This window comes from Phacochoerus africanus, chromosome 6 (assembly GCF_016906955.1).
Source record: "Phacochoerus africanus isolate WHEZ1 chromosome 6, ROS_Pafr_v1, whole genome shotgun sequence".
NCBI classification, from domain to species: Eukaryota; Metazoa; Chordata; class Mammalia; order Artiodactyla; family Suidae; genus Phacochoerus; species Phacochoerus africanus.
Window position 1 is genome coordinate 123,639,084 of NC_062549.1, and position 14,389 is coordinate 123,653,472.

Here is a 14,389-nt window from a genome sequence, read left to right on the forward strand (position 1 = left end):
TTAGTGAAATGTTTTCTTGGAAAACAAGTCAGCCAAGATCATCAGTCTTCATGTTTCTAGTTTTACCCCCAAAATATGACCTTTGGGGAGTTTCCTTGTGGCTCAGTGGGTTAAGGATCAGGTGTTGTCACCACAAGGGCTTGAGTCATGGCTGTGACTTGGGTTCAGTCCCCAGCCCAGGAACTTCTCCATGCCATGGGTGCAGCCAAAAAAAAAAAAAAAGACGTTTTAAATTAAAACATTTGAGTAGTCTTGGAGGAATCATGTGGATGAACATGTAATGCTTGTGACTGTAAATATCTAGAGTTACAATCTGAGGTTCAGGTAGATGAATTCTAGATCTTACAGAATTGTGGGAAGATGGAACTACTAGGCCTTTTCACTTTATTTGCCTTTCTATTTTTAGGGGACTATGGAACTCCACTTCCTTGGTACTTTCTTTTACAAGAGTCTTACTGGCTTGGTGGTGAAGGTGAGTTATTTTAAAAATTTTTAATTAAAGATGAAAAACTATTTAAATGTTTGAAATTAGCTCCTTTGGCTATGCATGGGCTATACATGCATTGTAGAGGTGGCCCTGACATGGCGTGTGAGATTCCTCATTAGTTAGCTCTCTGTTGGGGCTCTGCTTCTTGGTGCAGCAGCATAGGCTCTGGGAGCCCACATTTTGGTAGTCACTGGGCCAGGGTGATGGCTGAGCATTGATAAACCTTGTGTCCTGGTTAAGCCCAGGGGGATTAAACTTAAAAGAAGGCCAGACCACTTCAGGGTACAAATGAGTGCTGCAATGTCTCAGGTAAAGCAAATGGATCCAAAGACTCATAGAGGAACCTTTGCATTGTCTTCTGCTGTCTCCCCTCTTCTGCTTTTTTATTCCTCTCCACTTTTTCAAATATAAATGAATTTATTGTCCCAAAGTAAGGGCCCATCTAGAGGCTGGGGCAGAGCTGCGATCCTCAAGGCATATACTTCCAGATTGTCTTAGGACTGTCCTTTCTTCTAGTTGGGAAAGAGGGCCAAAAGGCCGTTTGCCCAGAATGCATCATGGATAAAATTTACCTTTCCTCCTGAAGAGGCCAAGAGGCCAAGGGAGAGTTCTCCAAGTGGAGGGAAACTCCAGGGTCTGGTGAGGCAGGAGGAGGCAGAGAAACGCCAGGGCTGAGAGCTGGGGACTTCCCTGGAGCTGAGAGAGGCTGGAAGCAAAGGAGATGCTTTCCACTCTCTCTGTCCCTCACCTACCTGCTCTTTTTTTATTGAGCCTGGGCCAGGCTTTATCCTTTAAGCACTAAGATAGATGTTTGTTTTCTCTAGGGGATTAGCCTGGGGCCTTTAAAAGGCTTGAGGGGTGGGGGTAGTTGCTTTTTTTTTTTTTTAGTGGTTCAAACAAATAGCACTTCTATAGCTCAGTTTTATTTTGTTTTGTTTTGTTTTTCCATCGCGTTGGTTTGTCTTGTCTACCTGTAAACTTTTAAGTTTCTGCTACAATAAATTTCTAACCCTTCATAAATGAGAATTTTCAGCACAGAATTTTTTTCTTGGCATGTTTCTAATTTCAACGAATATCAGGACTTGGGGGCGTTTTTTCCCCTCCACAATCGCAGCAGATACTTTACCTCTAAAAAAAGAGAAAAGAAACAGAAAGAAACTTAAGTCAAATGTGCTCCTTCAAAAATGAGTCCCATTTTATTTTTGCCAAGAGTAGCCAAAAGTTTTCTACCTGTTTCACAGGCTAGACTGGAGCAGATTCGTAAATCTCTCTAAAATCAGAAAAGAGCTGAGTCTTTCCACCTAAAGCCCCTCCTTTCACAGATGAAGACACAGAGCCGAGAGACATCCAGGGTCTTCCCCAGTTCCCCTTGCTCACTGGGCACAAACCTGGAACTGGGACACGTGCTTCCTGGCAAGGAGCTCGCTCCGGTGACTAGAATATTTCCCCTTGCTGTTTTGTGATTACACATTAGAGCAGCAAGACAACTAGTCAAGTGACTAAAGGAATGGTGGGCACTAGGTTTAAACGTCCTTCAGGCAATGGAAATAGAAGTACCGGAGGTGGTGGGTCCCTGAGCACTGGCCGGTTTCTGGCCACTCCACCGTGTAGCCTGCAAACCTACAGATGGCAGTGCGGACAGAGGGAGGCCTTGGTTGACTGCAGCATTAAAAAGTTCACCCTGTTTCCCTGATGGCCTAGTGGTGAAGCAAGGATTTGGTGTTGTCACTGCTGCGGCTCAGGTTCAATCCCTGGCCCGAGAACTTTGACCTGCCCCGAACTCAGCCCCCCCGCCTCCCCCCCCAAAATTCTCCCTGCTCGTGTGTGTGCCCTTGACGACATGGTCTCGTCCTGCCCGTGCCACCTTCTCTCCTTTCGGGCTGGCTCCCTCTCTGCTTCTTTTCCCCTTTCACAATGTCCTGCTGTCCTTTTAAACTAAATGCCAAGTTTACAGAATGTGCCCAGGAGATGGGGAGAGGGTGGGGGCGGGGGGGAGTATGTGTAAGTGAGGCTATGTGTGTATGTCTGCACCACAACTCACCATTTGTGCAAGCCTGCACGTTAACCAGGCTCAACGCTGGTGTTACTCCCCAAAGACCCGAATGCCTGTGAAAGTCGACTTCTCAGGTAAACAGTTTCTCAAGCCAGCTGCTCATCAAATCGGCTTGAATGTACTCAGATTCACCATGACTTTGATCAGTTTGGGATTGGAGTGAGAAGTCCTGCTGGTGAGCTAAAGAGAATTAATTCATTTTCAAGTCACTCCTATTTTAAAAAAAACCTTTTTTTTAAAATCACAATTTCTGACCCTGGGGGCCCCTCTTGGCATGTTAAGACAAAGCGTAAAACCCTGTTACAGAGCTCCCTCCGGGCTCAGCAAGGGCTGCCACGTCCACCCGCTGGTCCCGGGAGTGCTGACTCGGGGGGGCTGTGCTCCCAGCTATGGCAGGAAGCTCTGCGCGCCCCTCTCCTCCCTCCCTCCCTGCCTTGCCTGAGTCTCCGCTCTCAGCGGGAGAGTAACCCTGGCTTCTGGTTGGGGCAGGGTGTTCGACCCGAGAAGAAAGGGCGCTGGAGAAGACAGAACCTGTGACGGAGGAGATGGAGGACCCCGAGCACCCGGAGGGAATAAATGGTAAAAACCCTGTAAGGAACGCAGAGCAGAGGCGGGGGAGGCTCAGAGCACCGCAGAGGGCCGGGGCAGAACACCTGGTGGCTAGGGGCAAGTTGGCCCCGGGCAGAGGACCGACCGTCTCTGCTGACGAAGGTTGAGCCTGGTCGCTTCTCAAGGGGCCAGCTGCACGTGTGTGGAATGAACGGTCCAGCCAGACGTGAACGCATATTTCCTGGAGAAAGCACATCCCAAGTATGTGGTGTGTTTGTGCCCTTGTTAGGCAAACCCCGAGGGAGGTGCACAAACGTGCTGACTTCCGAGGATTTAGCAAGAACAATAACGTGGGTCACTGGGACTCAAAGCGGATATGAGCTATAAGGAAAGACAAAAATAAACGCTTCTGCGCCCGGCGGGAAGGGTCTAGGGGAGCTGACCGCACTCCAGTCGTGGTTTGCAGATCCAGAGGCCATTCATTCAAGCCATCCAAAGCCCTTCCTGGCCATGGACCTCACCTAATGGTTCCTCATCTCACGGGCCGAGTTTGCAAGTGCTCCCTGGCCTTTGCGTCCTCACTTCTCAGTCCTGCTCTTCTCCCATGTGCTCTCTTCCTGAAGCCATGCCTTTCTCTAGAACTGACCCGTGGGTGCTAAAATGCTCTTGCCAGCCTCCCCCTGGGTGTAGGCCGCTGGGCTGCGTCTGGCCTCCATGCCCTTCGCCCACCCCAGCTGCCATTCACAAAGCTGAGGTCAGAGCCCTGGGGCCCCACAGGGGCTGGTTTCCAGTCCGCAGAGCCTGTGGGAAGATCCTCCGCCCAGAGCGGGACTCGAAGACCGAAATCAGGGGGCTGGGGGCTGGTCCCACCGTGAGGCCAGGAGGCACAGAGAGAGGAAGCATTGCTTTTTTGTTTTGGGGGGGATTTTTTTTGCAGGGGAGTAAGTGCTCAGAACTATATTATATAAAATATAAGCAGGGCTGTGTGGGGCGAGTGAGGGCTCAGAACTGTAATGTATAAAATGTAAGCAGGGCCATGTGGGGCGAGCAGGAGGGAGAGGTGGAGTCAGGGAGAAGCGGCCTGCACGGTAAGGCAGGTCTCAGGAGAAGGGCTGCGGGAGTAGAGTAGCGGAGGGACAGTTTGAGGGACACGAGGGGGAAGCGTGGACTGTCCTCCCCAGTTAACGGGCGAAACTCTGGAGCTCCGAGGAGCGAGCAGTCACCGTCAGAGCTGACGCAGAGCTTTAGGCCAAGGTGGCTCAGAGAAAGGCAGCTCTGAGAGTGGACATGGGAGAGTCTGAAGGAAACTACTGCTTGGGGGGGAAGATGAGAAGCCTGAGCTGTTACAAGAAATCCACCAGGAAAGGCCCAGCAGCCTCAGACAGGAGGGCCTGGGACTGAAGGCTGAGCTTCGGGCTGACCCCACACAGACAGGGCGCGCTCTGGGTTGGCATGAATCCCAGCGCTGCCACTCAGAAGCCACGTGACCTTGACTGGCCTCTTGAAGCCTCGGTCTTCACTTCCGCATCTGTAGAACTGGGCATAGGGCTGTCTAGTTCCCTAGGGCTGTTTTAAGGGTGAAATGAGGAAATCCATACAAAGCACTTGAAGCAGTGCCTGGCTGAGTAACTGCTCAGTAAGTGGCAGCCATGATTATCAGCGTCATTCTGCAGAGTCTTTCTGACAAAGACCTAAGGCCGTGGGGGCCCAAGACAGTAGGTTGAAGAAAGAACCTTGGGGATGTGTTCGTTAAAACGGTGTATTTACACCATGTCCATTTCTCCAACAAGAGTGCTTCTTCGAGCGTGAGCTCCCAGGCTTGGTCCCCGGGGTGTGCGTGAAGAATCTGGTAAAGACTTTTGAGCCCTATGGCCGGCCGGCCGTGGACCGCCTGAACATCACCTTCTATGAAAACCAGATCACCGCCCTCCTCGGCCACAACGGAGCAGGGAAAACTACCACCTTGTGAGTGAGTCTCTTGTTTTCTGGCTCCATCCTTCCTCTGTGCGCCGCCGTCTCCTCTTTCGCACTGCCTTTTGGTGATGAAAATGCGCTCGACGTCTGGGCGCCAGGAGAGTGTAAGGCTCACCGCAGTTTTCAGCGTTTACAGGCACCTTTCCTTTTCTTTGATGGTCACATGAAGTTGAAGCGGGAGGTGGCGTCGCAGGGTTATTGCCCCCTTTGTGTGCCAGGGGAGTGGGCATCCAGAGAGCTGAAGTGACTTTCCCAAGGTCACCAAGTTGGAATGGTTCTGCGGGGACAAGAGCCAGGTCCTCCCGCAATTGTCTCTGGTCTCTGATGCCAGCCCCACTCCAGCCTTTTCAGCCCTGCCGTCGTGGTGGTGGTCAAGCGTGGCCACACCATCCCATGCCTCCAGCTACAGAGCACTCCCTACTTTCAAAGAGCGTTGCTTTTTGCACCCAGAAGGCTCAGTGGTAGTTCTGGAGGAGGTTAAGGGATGCAGTGTCCAGAGGGGCTGTGGGGGAGACCTCAGCCCCAGAAGCCCCCTCTGCTTTTAGAAGGGGCCGAGCGCCATCTGCTGGAAGGAAATGTGACAGCCAAGGTTTCCCTGGGGGGGCCCCCTCGAGGGTCAGGGAACCCACGTGAACGCTTCTTACAGAGCCCCAGGAAGGAACAGCGGTATCCACCCTGCACTGGAATGTTCTCTGAGTGGAATGTGGGGCTGGGCCATTACACTTGCTTCTGTTTCCCTCTAGTGGTTGATCAGCAGACAAGTTCAGAGGGCCTGCGAGGGTGTCTGACCTCGGGCCAGACAGGGATGGGCAGCTGCCACCCAGCTAATTTCTCTCCTTGTCACCTAACACAGTCAGAGAGCCCCACACCCCAGTCAGGACCCCAGAGGCAGACACATTGCTTCATGACCGTGAAATGCAGTGTTGCTGGGGCTGAAACACAATGTTTCATAAACGTAGCATGATGGTGTTGATTTGTTCTTCCTGCGGGCACAGTTCTATGTGCTTTGTACGTATTAGCCCTGTTTAACCCTCACAACCACCCCATGAGGTGAGAGTCACATTCTCATTTTACCAGAAAAACGTGGTGGGAACTCCCAGGCCTCAATCTGTTAATCTACAAATACACCCTGGACGCCTGGGCTTCTCACCAAGGCCTTGCCCTCTGACGTGGTGACACCAGACAAAACACGGCCCATGTCTGACTGCCTTTGCTGGAGCCCCTGCAGCCCCGGGGGCGGTGACGGCTGAGCCGGGGAGGGATCTCCGGGGCAAGCGAGCCTTGCGCAGCCGGGAATCCTGCCTGCGAGCACTAGGAATAAGTGAGGCAGAGAAGAAGGGTGGATGTTGTCACGGCCTAAGGGCCTGGATGTGCACACAGGGGCCGAGTCCCCGGGGTGCTGAGTCCCACGCGGGCCGGTCGGTTCCTGCAGCTCGGGATGGTCTGGCTCTCACTGAGGGGCACGGGCGGGCATCGCTGAGGGCCCTCACCCACTCTGGGGTGGAGGCTGCTATCCCAAGGCCCTCCTTCCCGTCACTGACTCCTGCATGTGGCAGGTCCATCATGACAGGTCTGTTGCCACCGACATCCGGGACCGTGCTCGTTGGGGGAAAGGACGTCGAAACCAGCCTGGATGCCGTCCGGCAGAGCCTGGGCTTGTGTCCACAGCACAACATCCTGTTCCACCAGTAAGTGGGGTGGGAGTGAGACCCGCCCTGTGCCCTGCCCTCACCCTGCCCCCAGCAGCAGGTGCTCCAGGACCCAGCTCAGGGATGCCCGCTCTGGGGGCAGGAGGCAACACTCTTCTTTGTTGTCCCCCACATTCAAGGTCCCCTATCCTGCTTGTGGTGAAAATGTCCCTTAGAACACGGGACTGTGCCTCCAGGGCTCTTCCTGCTCAGAAGAGTGATGCTGCCATCTCTGTGTCAGGGAGGCGGGTCCCGGGTCCCTTGCTCCGTCTTGCCCAGAAGTCTGGTCCCTCTCGGGATCAGAGAGGAGACATCATCACGCACTGACTTTTAGGAAGCTTTTCAGTGGCTCTTTTCCAAAATGCGTTTCTTATCTAAAAGGTTATATACAGTCATTGAAGAAAGGAAGGAGGGAAGAAAGGAAGGAAATATAGATTACAACAACAACAGCAAAGTCGCCTCTAATTTCACCCCCCAGAGAGAACCACTGTTATGTGTAATTTTTCAGACCTTTCTGTTACGCATGTGTAGATGTACATATATCTTTAAAATTATAAAGGAGAGTAAACTCTGTGTATATGCTGTATGTACCCTGCTATTTTTTTAAACGTGATGGCTTTTTTTTTTTTTTTTTGGTGGTGCTACCTCGTTTATTCACTCTGGAATTCTTTGTTTCAAATGATGGCTTTTTTTAACCTAAGATATCATGAACACCTTTTCATGCTATTATATTTTCTTCCACAAAGTACGTGTTGATGTATACAGACCAGTCCGTTGTATAATGCGCTATTTAAGCCGTCCCCTCGTAGATATTTTCGCAAGGTCAGATTTTTTGGTCTTGTTTTTTTCTGTTACGACATCGTGATCGCTAAAGCTTTGTGCTCGCCCTCGATCACGTCTCTAAGGTAAATTGCTAGAAGCAGGTGTGCTGAGCGCCTTGCCTTTCTCGCCGCCCGTCCCTGTAGCCTCACCGTGGCCGAGCACATCCTGTTCTACGCCCAGCTGAAAGGGAAGTCCTGGGAGGAGGCCCAGCTGGAGATGGAAGCCATGCTGGAGGACACAGGCCTCCACCACAAGAGGAACGAAGAAGCGCAGCATCTGTCAGGTGCTTGGGGCTGAAGAAAGTCAGGGCTGCAGCTGGCAAACCCGGTGTTTCCCACGCTCAGGGCCATGCGCGCGCGCGGGCGTGCGCGTGCATGTGTGTGTGTGTGTGTGTGTGTATTCTGAGGCTGCCACGGGAGTGCTCCTGCGGGTTGGAACATTCTATAAAGTTATTCTGGGCATCAAGGAGCAGCCCACCTCTGGATTATTTCCCGCTGTCTTACAGCAGCCTGGGCTTGTATTTGCTCTGATGTTTATGTCTTTGAAGTAAAAGTTGATAGGGAGTTCCACCATTGTGGTTCAGTGGGTTAAGAACCCAACTACTATCCATGAGGATGCAGGTTCGATCCCTGACCTTGTTCAGTGGGTTAAGGATCTGGCATTGCTGTGAGCTGTGGTGCAGGCCAGCAGCTATAGCTCTGATTTGACCCCGAGCTTGGAAACTTCCGTATGCCACAGGTGCAGCCATAAAAAGCAAAAAAAAAAAAAAGTGAGAATAGTTTTCAAATGGTCTGATCCTAGGAGAGATTTTCTTTTCAGCATCATGAGGGCTGTACCGCTAGGGTTTTGAATGTGTATGAACATCTAAGGAGGCAGCATCAAGCTGCTGCCGGATCTCAGACCCTTTCCATGCAGCCAGCCTGGGCCCTCCCTGTGTCCTCCACAGCCCTCTGACCCCGCCTCCTTGCCCCTCTAGGTGGCATGCAGAGGAAGCTGTCGGTTGCCATTGCCTTCGTGGGAGATGCCAAGGTGGTGGTTCTGGATGAGCCCACCTCCGGGGTGGACCCCTACTCGAGGCGCTCAATCTGGGACCTGCTCCTGAAGTATCGCCCAGGTAGCGGCCGCTGCGCAGGCCCTGTGCTCTCACCAAGGCTCTCCGTGTGCTCTCCACACTCTCACCCCTGCAGTTTGCAGCTCAGTGTAGTAACAGCCACAGTGACACTCACATGGGGCTTTAGCACTGGCTTCAGGGAGTCTTAAGTTCCCCATGAAGCCTCCTGAGATTTTTTTTTAACGCAAATATAAGCAGGGAGTTACTGATGAAGCAGCCTACTTTCCAAAAAATCCTCTAGAAAGTTCCCAATCTGCAGCCTTTCTGTCTGGAACAACTGGGGCAGCTCTGGGTGAAATTCCCCTTTGATTAAGGGGACCCAAGACACTTACAGAAACCAGCTGTGAGGGTGATGAGCCTGTACGCAGTGCTGCAGAGGACGTCCGCGGGGGCAGATGTCTCAAAATGGGGCAGATCCAGAAGAGACAGCAGTCAGAGCCGAGTGCCATAAAAGTGACAGTGGGGTTAATCCCGCGGTTGCTTTGCCATCCTGGAATCCTCATTTTCTTTAATGACATCCCCAGTTAGTATTACTGTGTGTGTGTGTGTGTGTGTGTGTGTGTGTGTCTGTGTGTGTGTCTGTGTGTGTTCTTTGCAAAGATTATAAACACAGTACTTAATGATCCAGAGATCATTGCGTATAAAACTCAATAGATGCTGAATGACAGTTGTACATGTCTCATATATGGTGATTTCCTTGCATCAGGTCCTCTGTCCAGTGAAGAAATACTCTGTGAAACAGTGATTTACAATATGCAGGACGCTATATACAATATTAGCTGTCATCATTCGTATTCTAATATCCTAGACTTTATTGCAGAATACTTGTTTTTGTGTATCAACTCCCGGCTTTGCAACCCACGCAGCGGGAGGCTGCAGTACTCCCTCCCACCCACACGCGGCCCAGTCCTGCCTGGTGACCCCCTGACCGCTGCCCCTGCAGGCAGAACCATCATCATGTCCACTCACCACATGGACGAGGCCGACCTCCTCGGGGATCGAATCGCCATCCTTGCCCAGGGGCGGCTCTACTGCGCCGGCACCCCGCTCTTCCTCAAGAGCTGCTTTGGCACCGGCTTCTACTTGACCTTGGTGCGCAAGACGAAGACCGTCCAGAGCCACGGCAGAGGCTGCGCGGTGAGTGTCCGTCCAGGGAGGGAGCCTGTCTGGGTGGGAAGGACCGTGGCGCACACGTCCACGGAAGTCAGCTTCTGGCCAACAGCATCGACCTCTGCGTTTCCAGGACCATCTGTAGATTTTGATAAAAGGACACTCTGAATTCTCCTACAGAGATCCTTTACCCTAATTAAAACAACGAGTTTTAAATAAGATTATTAGCGGTCAGAATGCTAAACTGTACGCGTGGTTTGGTACAGCCAGAAGGGAGGGACTTTTATGCGGCGAAGTTCCACCGTTTAAAGGACAGTAGCTGGTTAAGATTCCTTTTTCATTCCAACATGTACGTTCCTGAATGAAACCCAAGTTTCACTGGTAACTGAAAGCCAAGAAAAGGCTTCCCTGCAAACTATAACCTAAAAATCATGAAGCCAAAAAACCACCGACCAGCAGAGAACATCTCAGTTTGTCAGGAGTCCAGGTTCAAGGCTGGGCTGTGAAGCAAACAAACTGTGTCATCCTAGGCAAATTGCTAAGTCCCTCACAGTGGCTGGGCTTTTCCCACATAGAAAATGAAACATAATTGCTGTTCTGCTTCTTGGGGATGTGGTGAAGATAAGGGAGATAAAGCAAGATAAGTGTCCCCTGGCCTCCTCGAGAGAGGTGCTGCTCCCATTCAGATTGTCTTGTCACGCTTATTTTGTTGCAGCATCAGTTGAAGTGTCTGGCTGCTTCTGGGTCGTCCAGTCCCAGGCAGCTTCCCACAGCCCAGCCTGCATCCCTGGGGCAGGAGGAGCAGAATGTCTTGCACAGGCAGACCTACAGCTGTCACATACGTAGTGACAAGCCAAAGGGGTCATTGAGCTTCTCTCTGCCTGATTCGCACACTGTCCAAGATAAAATCAAACAGCCACACTCTGCAAATGTTCAGATGAAATCATAAATTAAAACAGTAAAGAAAAATACATTGGCAGTTCCCACCGTGGCTCAGCGGTAACGAACCCAACCAGTACGCATGAGGACACGGGTTTGATCCCTGGCCTCACTCGGTGGGTTAAGGATCTGGCACTGCGGTGAGCTATGGTGTAGGTTGCAGATGTGGCTTGGATCCTACATGCTGTGGCTGTGGTGTAGGCTGGCAGCTGTAGCCCTGATTCGACCCCTAGCCTGGGAACTTCCATATGCTGCAGGTGCAGCCCTAAAAAGACAAAAAAAAAAAAATACATTGACCACTGTTAGCATGAGAAACAAAGCGTAATGGTGACAGCCATGGGCATCGAGGAGATGCTGTAGAAATGACCGATGCCCTCTGTTGTAGGGGACCTGCAGCTGTGCGTCTAAGGGCGTCTCCGGCAGGTGTCCAGCCTGTGTCAATGAGATGACTCCAGAGCAAGTCTTGGACGGTGAGGACTGGGGCAGGCCGTACCTCGGTGTTTATCCAGCGGTCATCTCTGGGTATTGTGGGTGTGTGGCTGCCATGCCTTTCGGTGGGAGCAGAGACAGCCCTCCGTGTGCTTCTCAAGCCCACAGGCATGTGGTTGCTCATCTTCTTGGAGCCTCGTTCTCCTCCTCCATCCCAAAGGAATGTCAAAGTCGGGGGCCCGCCGGCCCTCTCCCTTAATGAGGAATCCAGTCTTTGCTCACTCCTCGCCCTTGCCCATACGAAGCCTCCGGTCCTGAGGTCCTCCTGCCTGGTGCCAAGCCACATTCCTCAGGGTCTGGAGAGGCTTCTCAATGTGCCAGGCGGAGCGCTTGGGTGGAGCCCTGGCAACGCCCAGCCCTGGCCGCAAGCTTTTGCCGAGTCAGGTCTCGGGGTGCAGAGGCATGGATGGCAGCTCTCTGGAGTATCACGCATCCCTTTACACTCCTAGCTTCCCCTCAGGCTCCCCACTTTCCAGAGACTCTTGCTCGGATTAGGGTGTATTAAACCTCGTAAGCAGCCCCTCTTCCTCCAGGAAGATGCCAAACAGAGGCTTTCAGTGGAAGCACTTGTCCCACAGGACCTGACCACCTGGTCCCCGAGTGCCTGCCAACAACTCTTTCCATTCTCCATGAATGGCCCCGTCGTCCAGCCCCTGGGGGTGTCCCCACAGCTGGAATAGCACACGCCCCCTCTTCCTGAGGGGGCAAAATCAGACCTATATACAGACCCAAGCCAGTGAAGGGGAGAGAGGTCTGCTCAGTGAAGAAAGGACAGTCTCCTCGCAGCACGAATGCTTTGCTGACTCCGACCTGGTGGAACAAGGAAACGAGACCATGTCTATGCCTCACACCTGAAATCTGAGGGGAACGGGCCAGAGTCGCACCCCAGGAACCCCCTCACCCTCTCTTTGCGCTGCTGGAACCTGTGGTGAACACGGCCACGTCTTTTTACGCTGACATTTCTGGGTGTTGTTCCTGGTCTGCTTTGCTGCGGGCCGCCCCCCCCCCCCAGCTTTCCGAAAACAGCTTTTTCTTGTTTTAATTACTGCTGTGCACCAAAATCAAGCTGGCAACAGCATAATGGCTGGGGTGAATCTTTTTTTTTTTTTTTTTCAAATTATTGTAGTTGATTTACCATGTTCTGTCACATTTTACTGTACAGCAAGTATCTCTTAAATCTTACTTTACTTCTAAAGAGCAGTTTGTTTTCTTTGACTAGAAGAGGGATGCTGGGAGCGGTGGGAGGCCCAGTAGGTAGCTGTGCCCCGATTGAGAGGAGGGAGGTCCCTGCACGCCCTGCCAGCTCCTGGAAGGCAGGCCTTCGCTCACACACGCCCACGTAGCACACACACACTCACGGACCTCCCTGCCAGACGCCGAAAGCCCGGCTGGCCCAAAGGACTGCTTCTGGAAAGGCTGACACACCACGCGCCTGAGACACAATTCCTGGGAATCCAGCAGCTTCGGTTGGATTTCCTTCCTCCGAGAACAATGAGCCCGGCCCCGGGAGGGCTGTCAGGGCAGAGGCGCTTCCTCCCACCAGGAGCCTCCCGCCCCTGCCCGAAGTCCGCTCGTGCTGAAGACAATTGAGTCTAACTTGCATGTTCGACATAAAACAAGATGTCCAGTCCAGTGGGGCAGAAGGGTTTGGGTTGAAAGCCGTGAAATCCCTCTGCGGGAGTCGTTTGTAAAGCAAAGAGAGAAAAGGACTCACGAGAGGACCCTAGAGCTGGGGTCTGAGTCCCCACAGTCCCTTGCCTTGGACCTGCGTCTCCGATAACGTGCTAGGGAGCCGTCTTTACAGGCATGCTTTCAACTTTTTAATTTGACTTCTAATTTTAAGGTAACACAGGCTTCTGCATAAAATCCTATTGTGACCGTGTGAAGGTATCAGGTGGATGCTTGCCAGGCCCAGTGCTGTGCCCCCACACACCGCCCCTGGGGCCACCTCCACAGCTTCCCAACCCGCTTCTGCATTTCCTGTGGGCCAGGGAATAAGGATGTTTTGTTTGCTCCTTTGAGGAGGCAGCTGCAACCCCAAGGGAAATGGCCCAGGGCTCTGGAAAGTTAGAGCAGGCCTGCGGGTGTGAATTAGGAAGAGGCGCTCTCCTCCAGCCTTGTCACCAGGTCCTGGTGTGTGCCCTGGGCAAGCCCCCGTACCTGGGGCCAGACGAGGAAAAGGAGAGCAGTTTTGACTTTGCCCTCAGGCTTGTGGAGATTAAGAATGAGCGACACCGAGACAGGAGCTTTCTGACGGGGTAGTGTTCATGGTGACAGCAGCAGCTCACGCTTATCCGTGGGCGCATCGCTCTCAGGGTTTGGCTTGTATTAACTCATCCAAGCCTCACAAATGAGAATCAGTTGGGCGCCATTATTTCTCCCTTTTCGCAGCTGAAAAACTAGGGTGTGACCTGCCTGGTGTTACACTGATTGTCCAGAACAGAACATTTCACCCAGCAAAGGAGAAAACCAGCACGGAGATGGTACCTGAGCTCCCCAAGGTTGCGCAGCTAGTTAGGGAGGAGTTGGCCTCCGTCTCCATCTCAGTGCCTGTCACAGGGCCAACTCATCTAAAAACAGACTCGAAGGGAGAGTTCCCGTCATGGCTCAGGGGTAATGAACCCGACTAGTATCCATGAGGATGCGGGTTCCATCCCTGGCCTCGCTCAGTGGTGAGCTGTGGTATAGGTCACAGACACGGCTTGGATCCCATGTTGCTGTGGCTGTGGTATAGACCAGCAGCTGCAGCTCCGATTCGACCCCTAGCCTGGGAATCTCCACATGCCACGGGTGCGGCCCTAAAAAGACAAAAATCAAATCAACTCCAAAATAAAAACAGACAGGAAGGAAATGCCCCTTCCCCAGACGGAGGCAGAAGAGAGTAGGAGCCCTAGGCGAGCTCACAGTCTCCCAGGTGCCGGAACGTGGGGCTGAGGCCAGCCTTTCTTCTTGTCTCAGGGGACGTGAGCGAGCTGGTGGATGTGGTCCAACACCACGTTCCGGAGGCGAAGCTGGTGGAGTGCATTGGTCAAGAGCTTATCTTCCTTCTTCCGAGTAAGAATTTCAAGCAGAGAGCCTATGCCAGCCTTTTCAGGGAGCTGGAGGAGACGCTGGCTGACCTGGGGCTCAGCAGCTTTGGCATTTCCGACACTCCCCTGGAAGAGGTA

General features: G+C 52.5%; 1 protein-coding gene across 5 annotated transcripts in view; it reads left to right on the forward strand.

The window, feature by feature from the left end:
- The window catches only part of ABCA4 (ATP binding cassette subfamily A member 4), a 130,329-nt gene that overhangs the window by 75,301 nt on the left and 40,639 nt on the right, over positions 1 to 14,389 (forward strand). For 4 of the 5 annotated variants that reach the window (XM_047785262.1, XM_047785264.1, XM_047785265.1 and 1 more), the window contains exons 17-25: positions 407 to 472; positions 3,030 to 3,119; positions 4,880 to 5,054; positions 6,620 to 6,751; positions 7,717 to 7,856; positions 8,550 to 8,687; positions 9,628 to 9,821; positions 11,119 to 11,203; positions 14,181 to 14,386. In XM_047785262.1, the coding sequence (XP_047641218.1) occupies positions 407 to 472; positions 3,030 to 3,119; positions 4,880 to 5,054; positions 6,620 to 6,751; positions 7,717 to 7,856; positions 8,550 to 8,687; positions 9,628 to 9,821; positions 11,119 to 11,203; positions 14,181 to 14,386 (1,226 nt within the window). The remainder of the gene's footprint in view (positions 1 to 406; positions 473 to 3,029; positions 3,120 to 4,879; positions 5,055 to 6,619; positions 6,752 to 7,716; positions 7,857 to 8,549; positions 8,688 to 9,627; positions 9,822 to 11,118; positions 11,204 to 14,180; positions 14,387 to 14,389) is intronic. The other variant, XM_047785263.1, reaches the window with a different exon arrangement.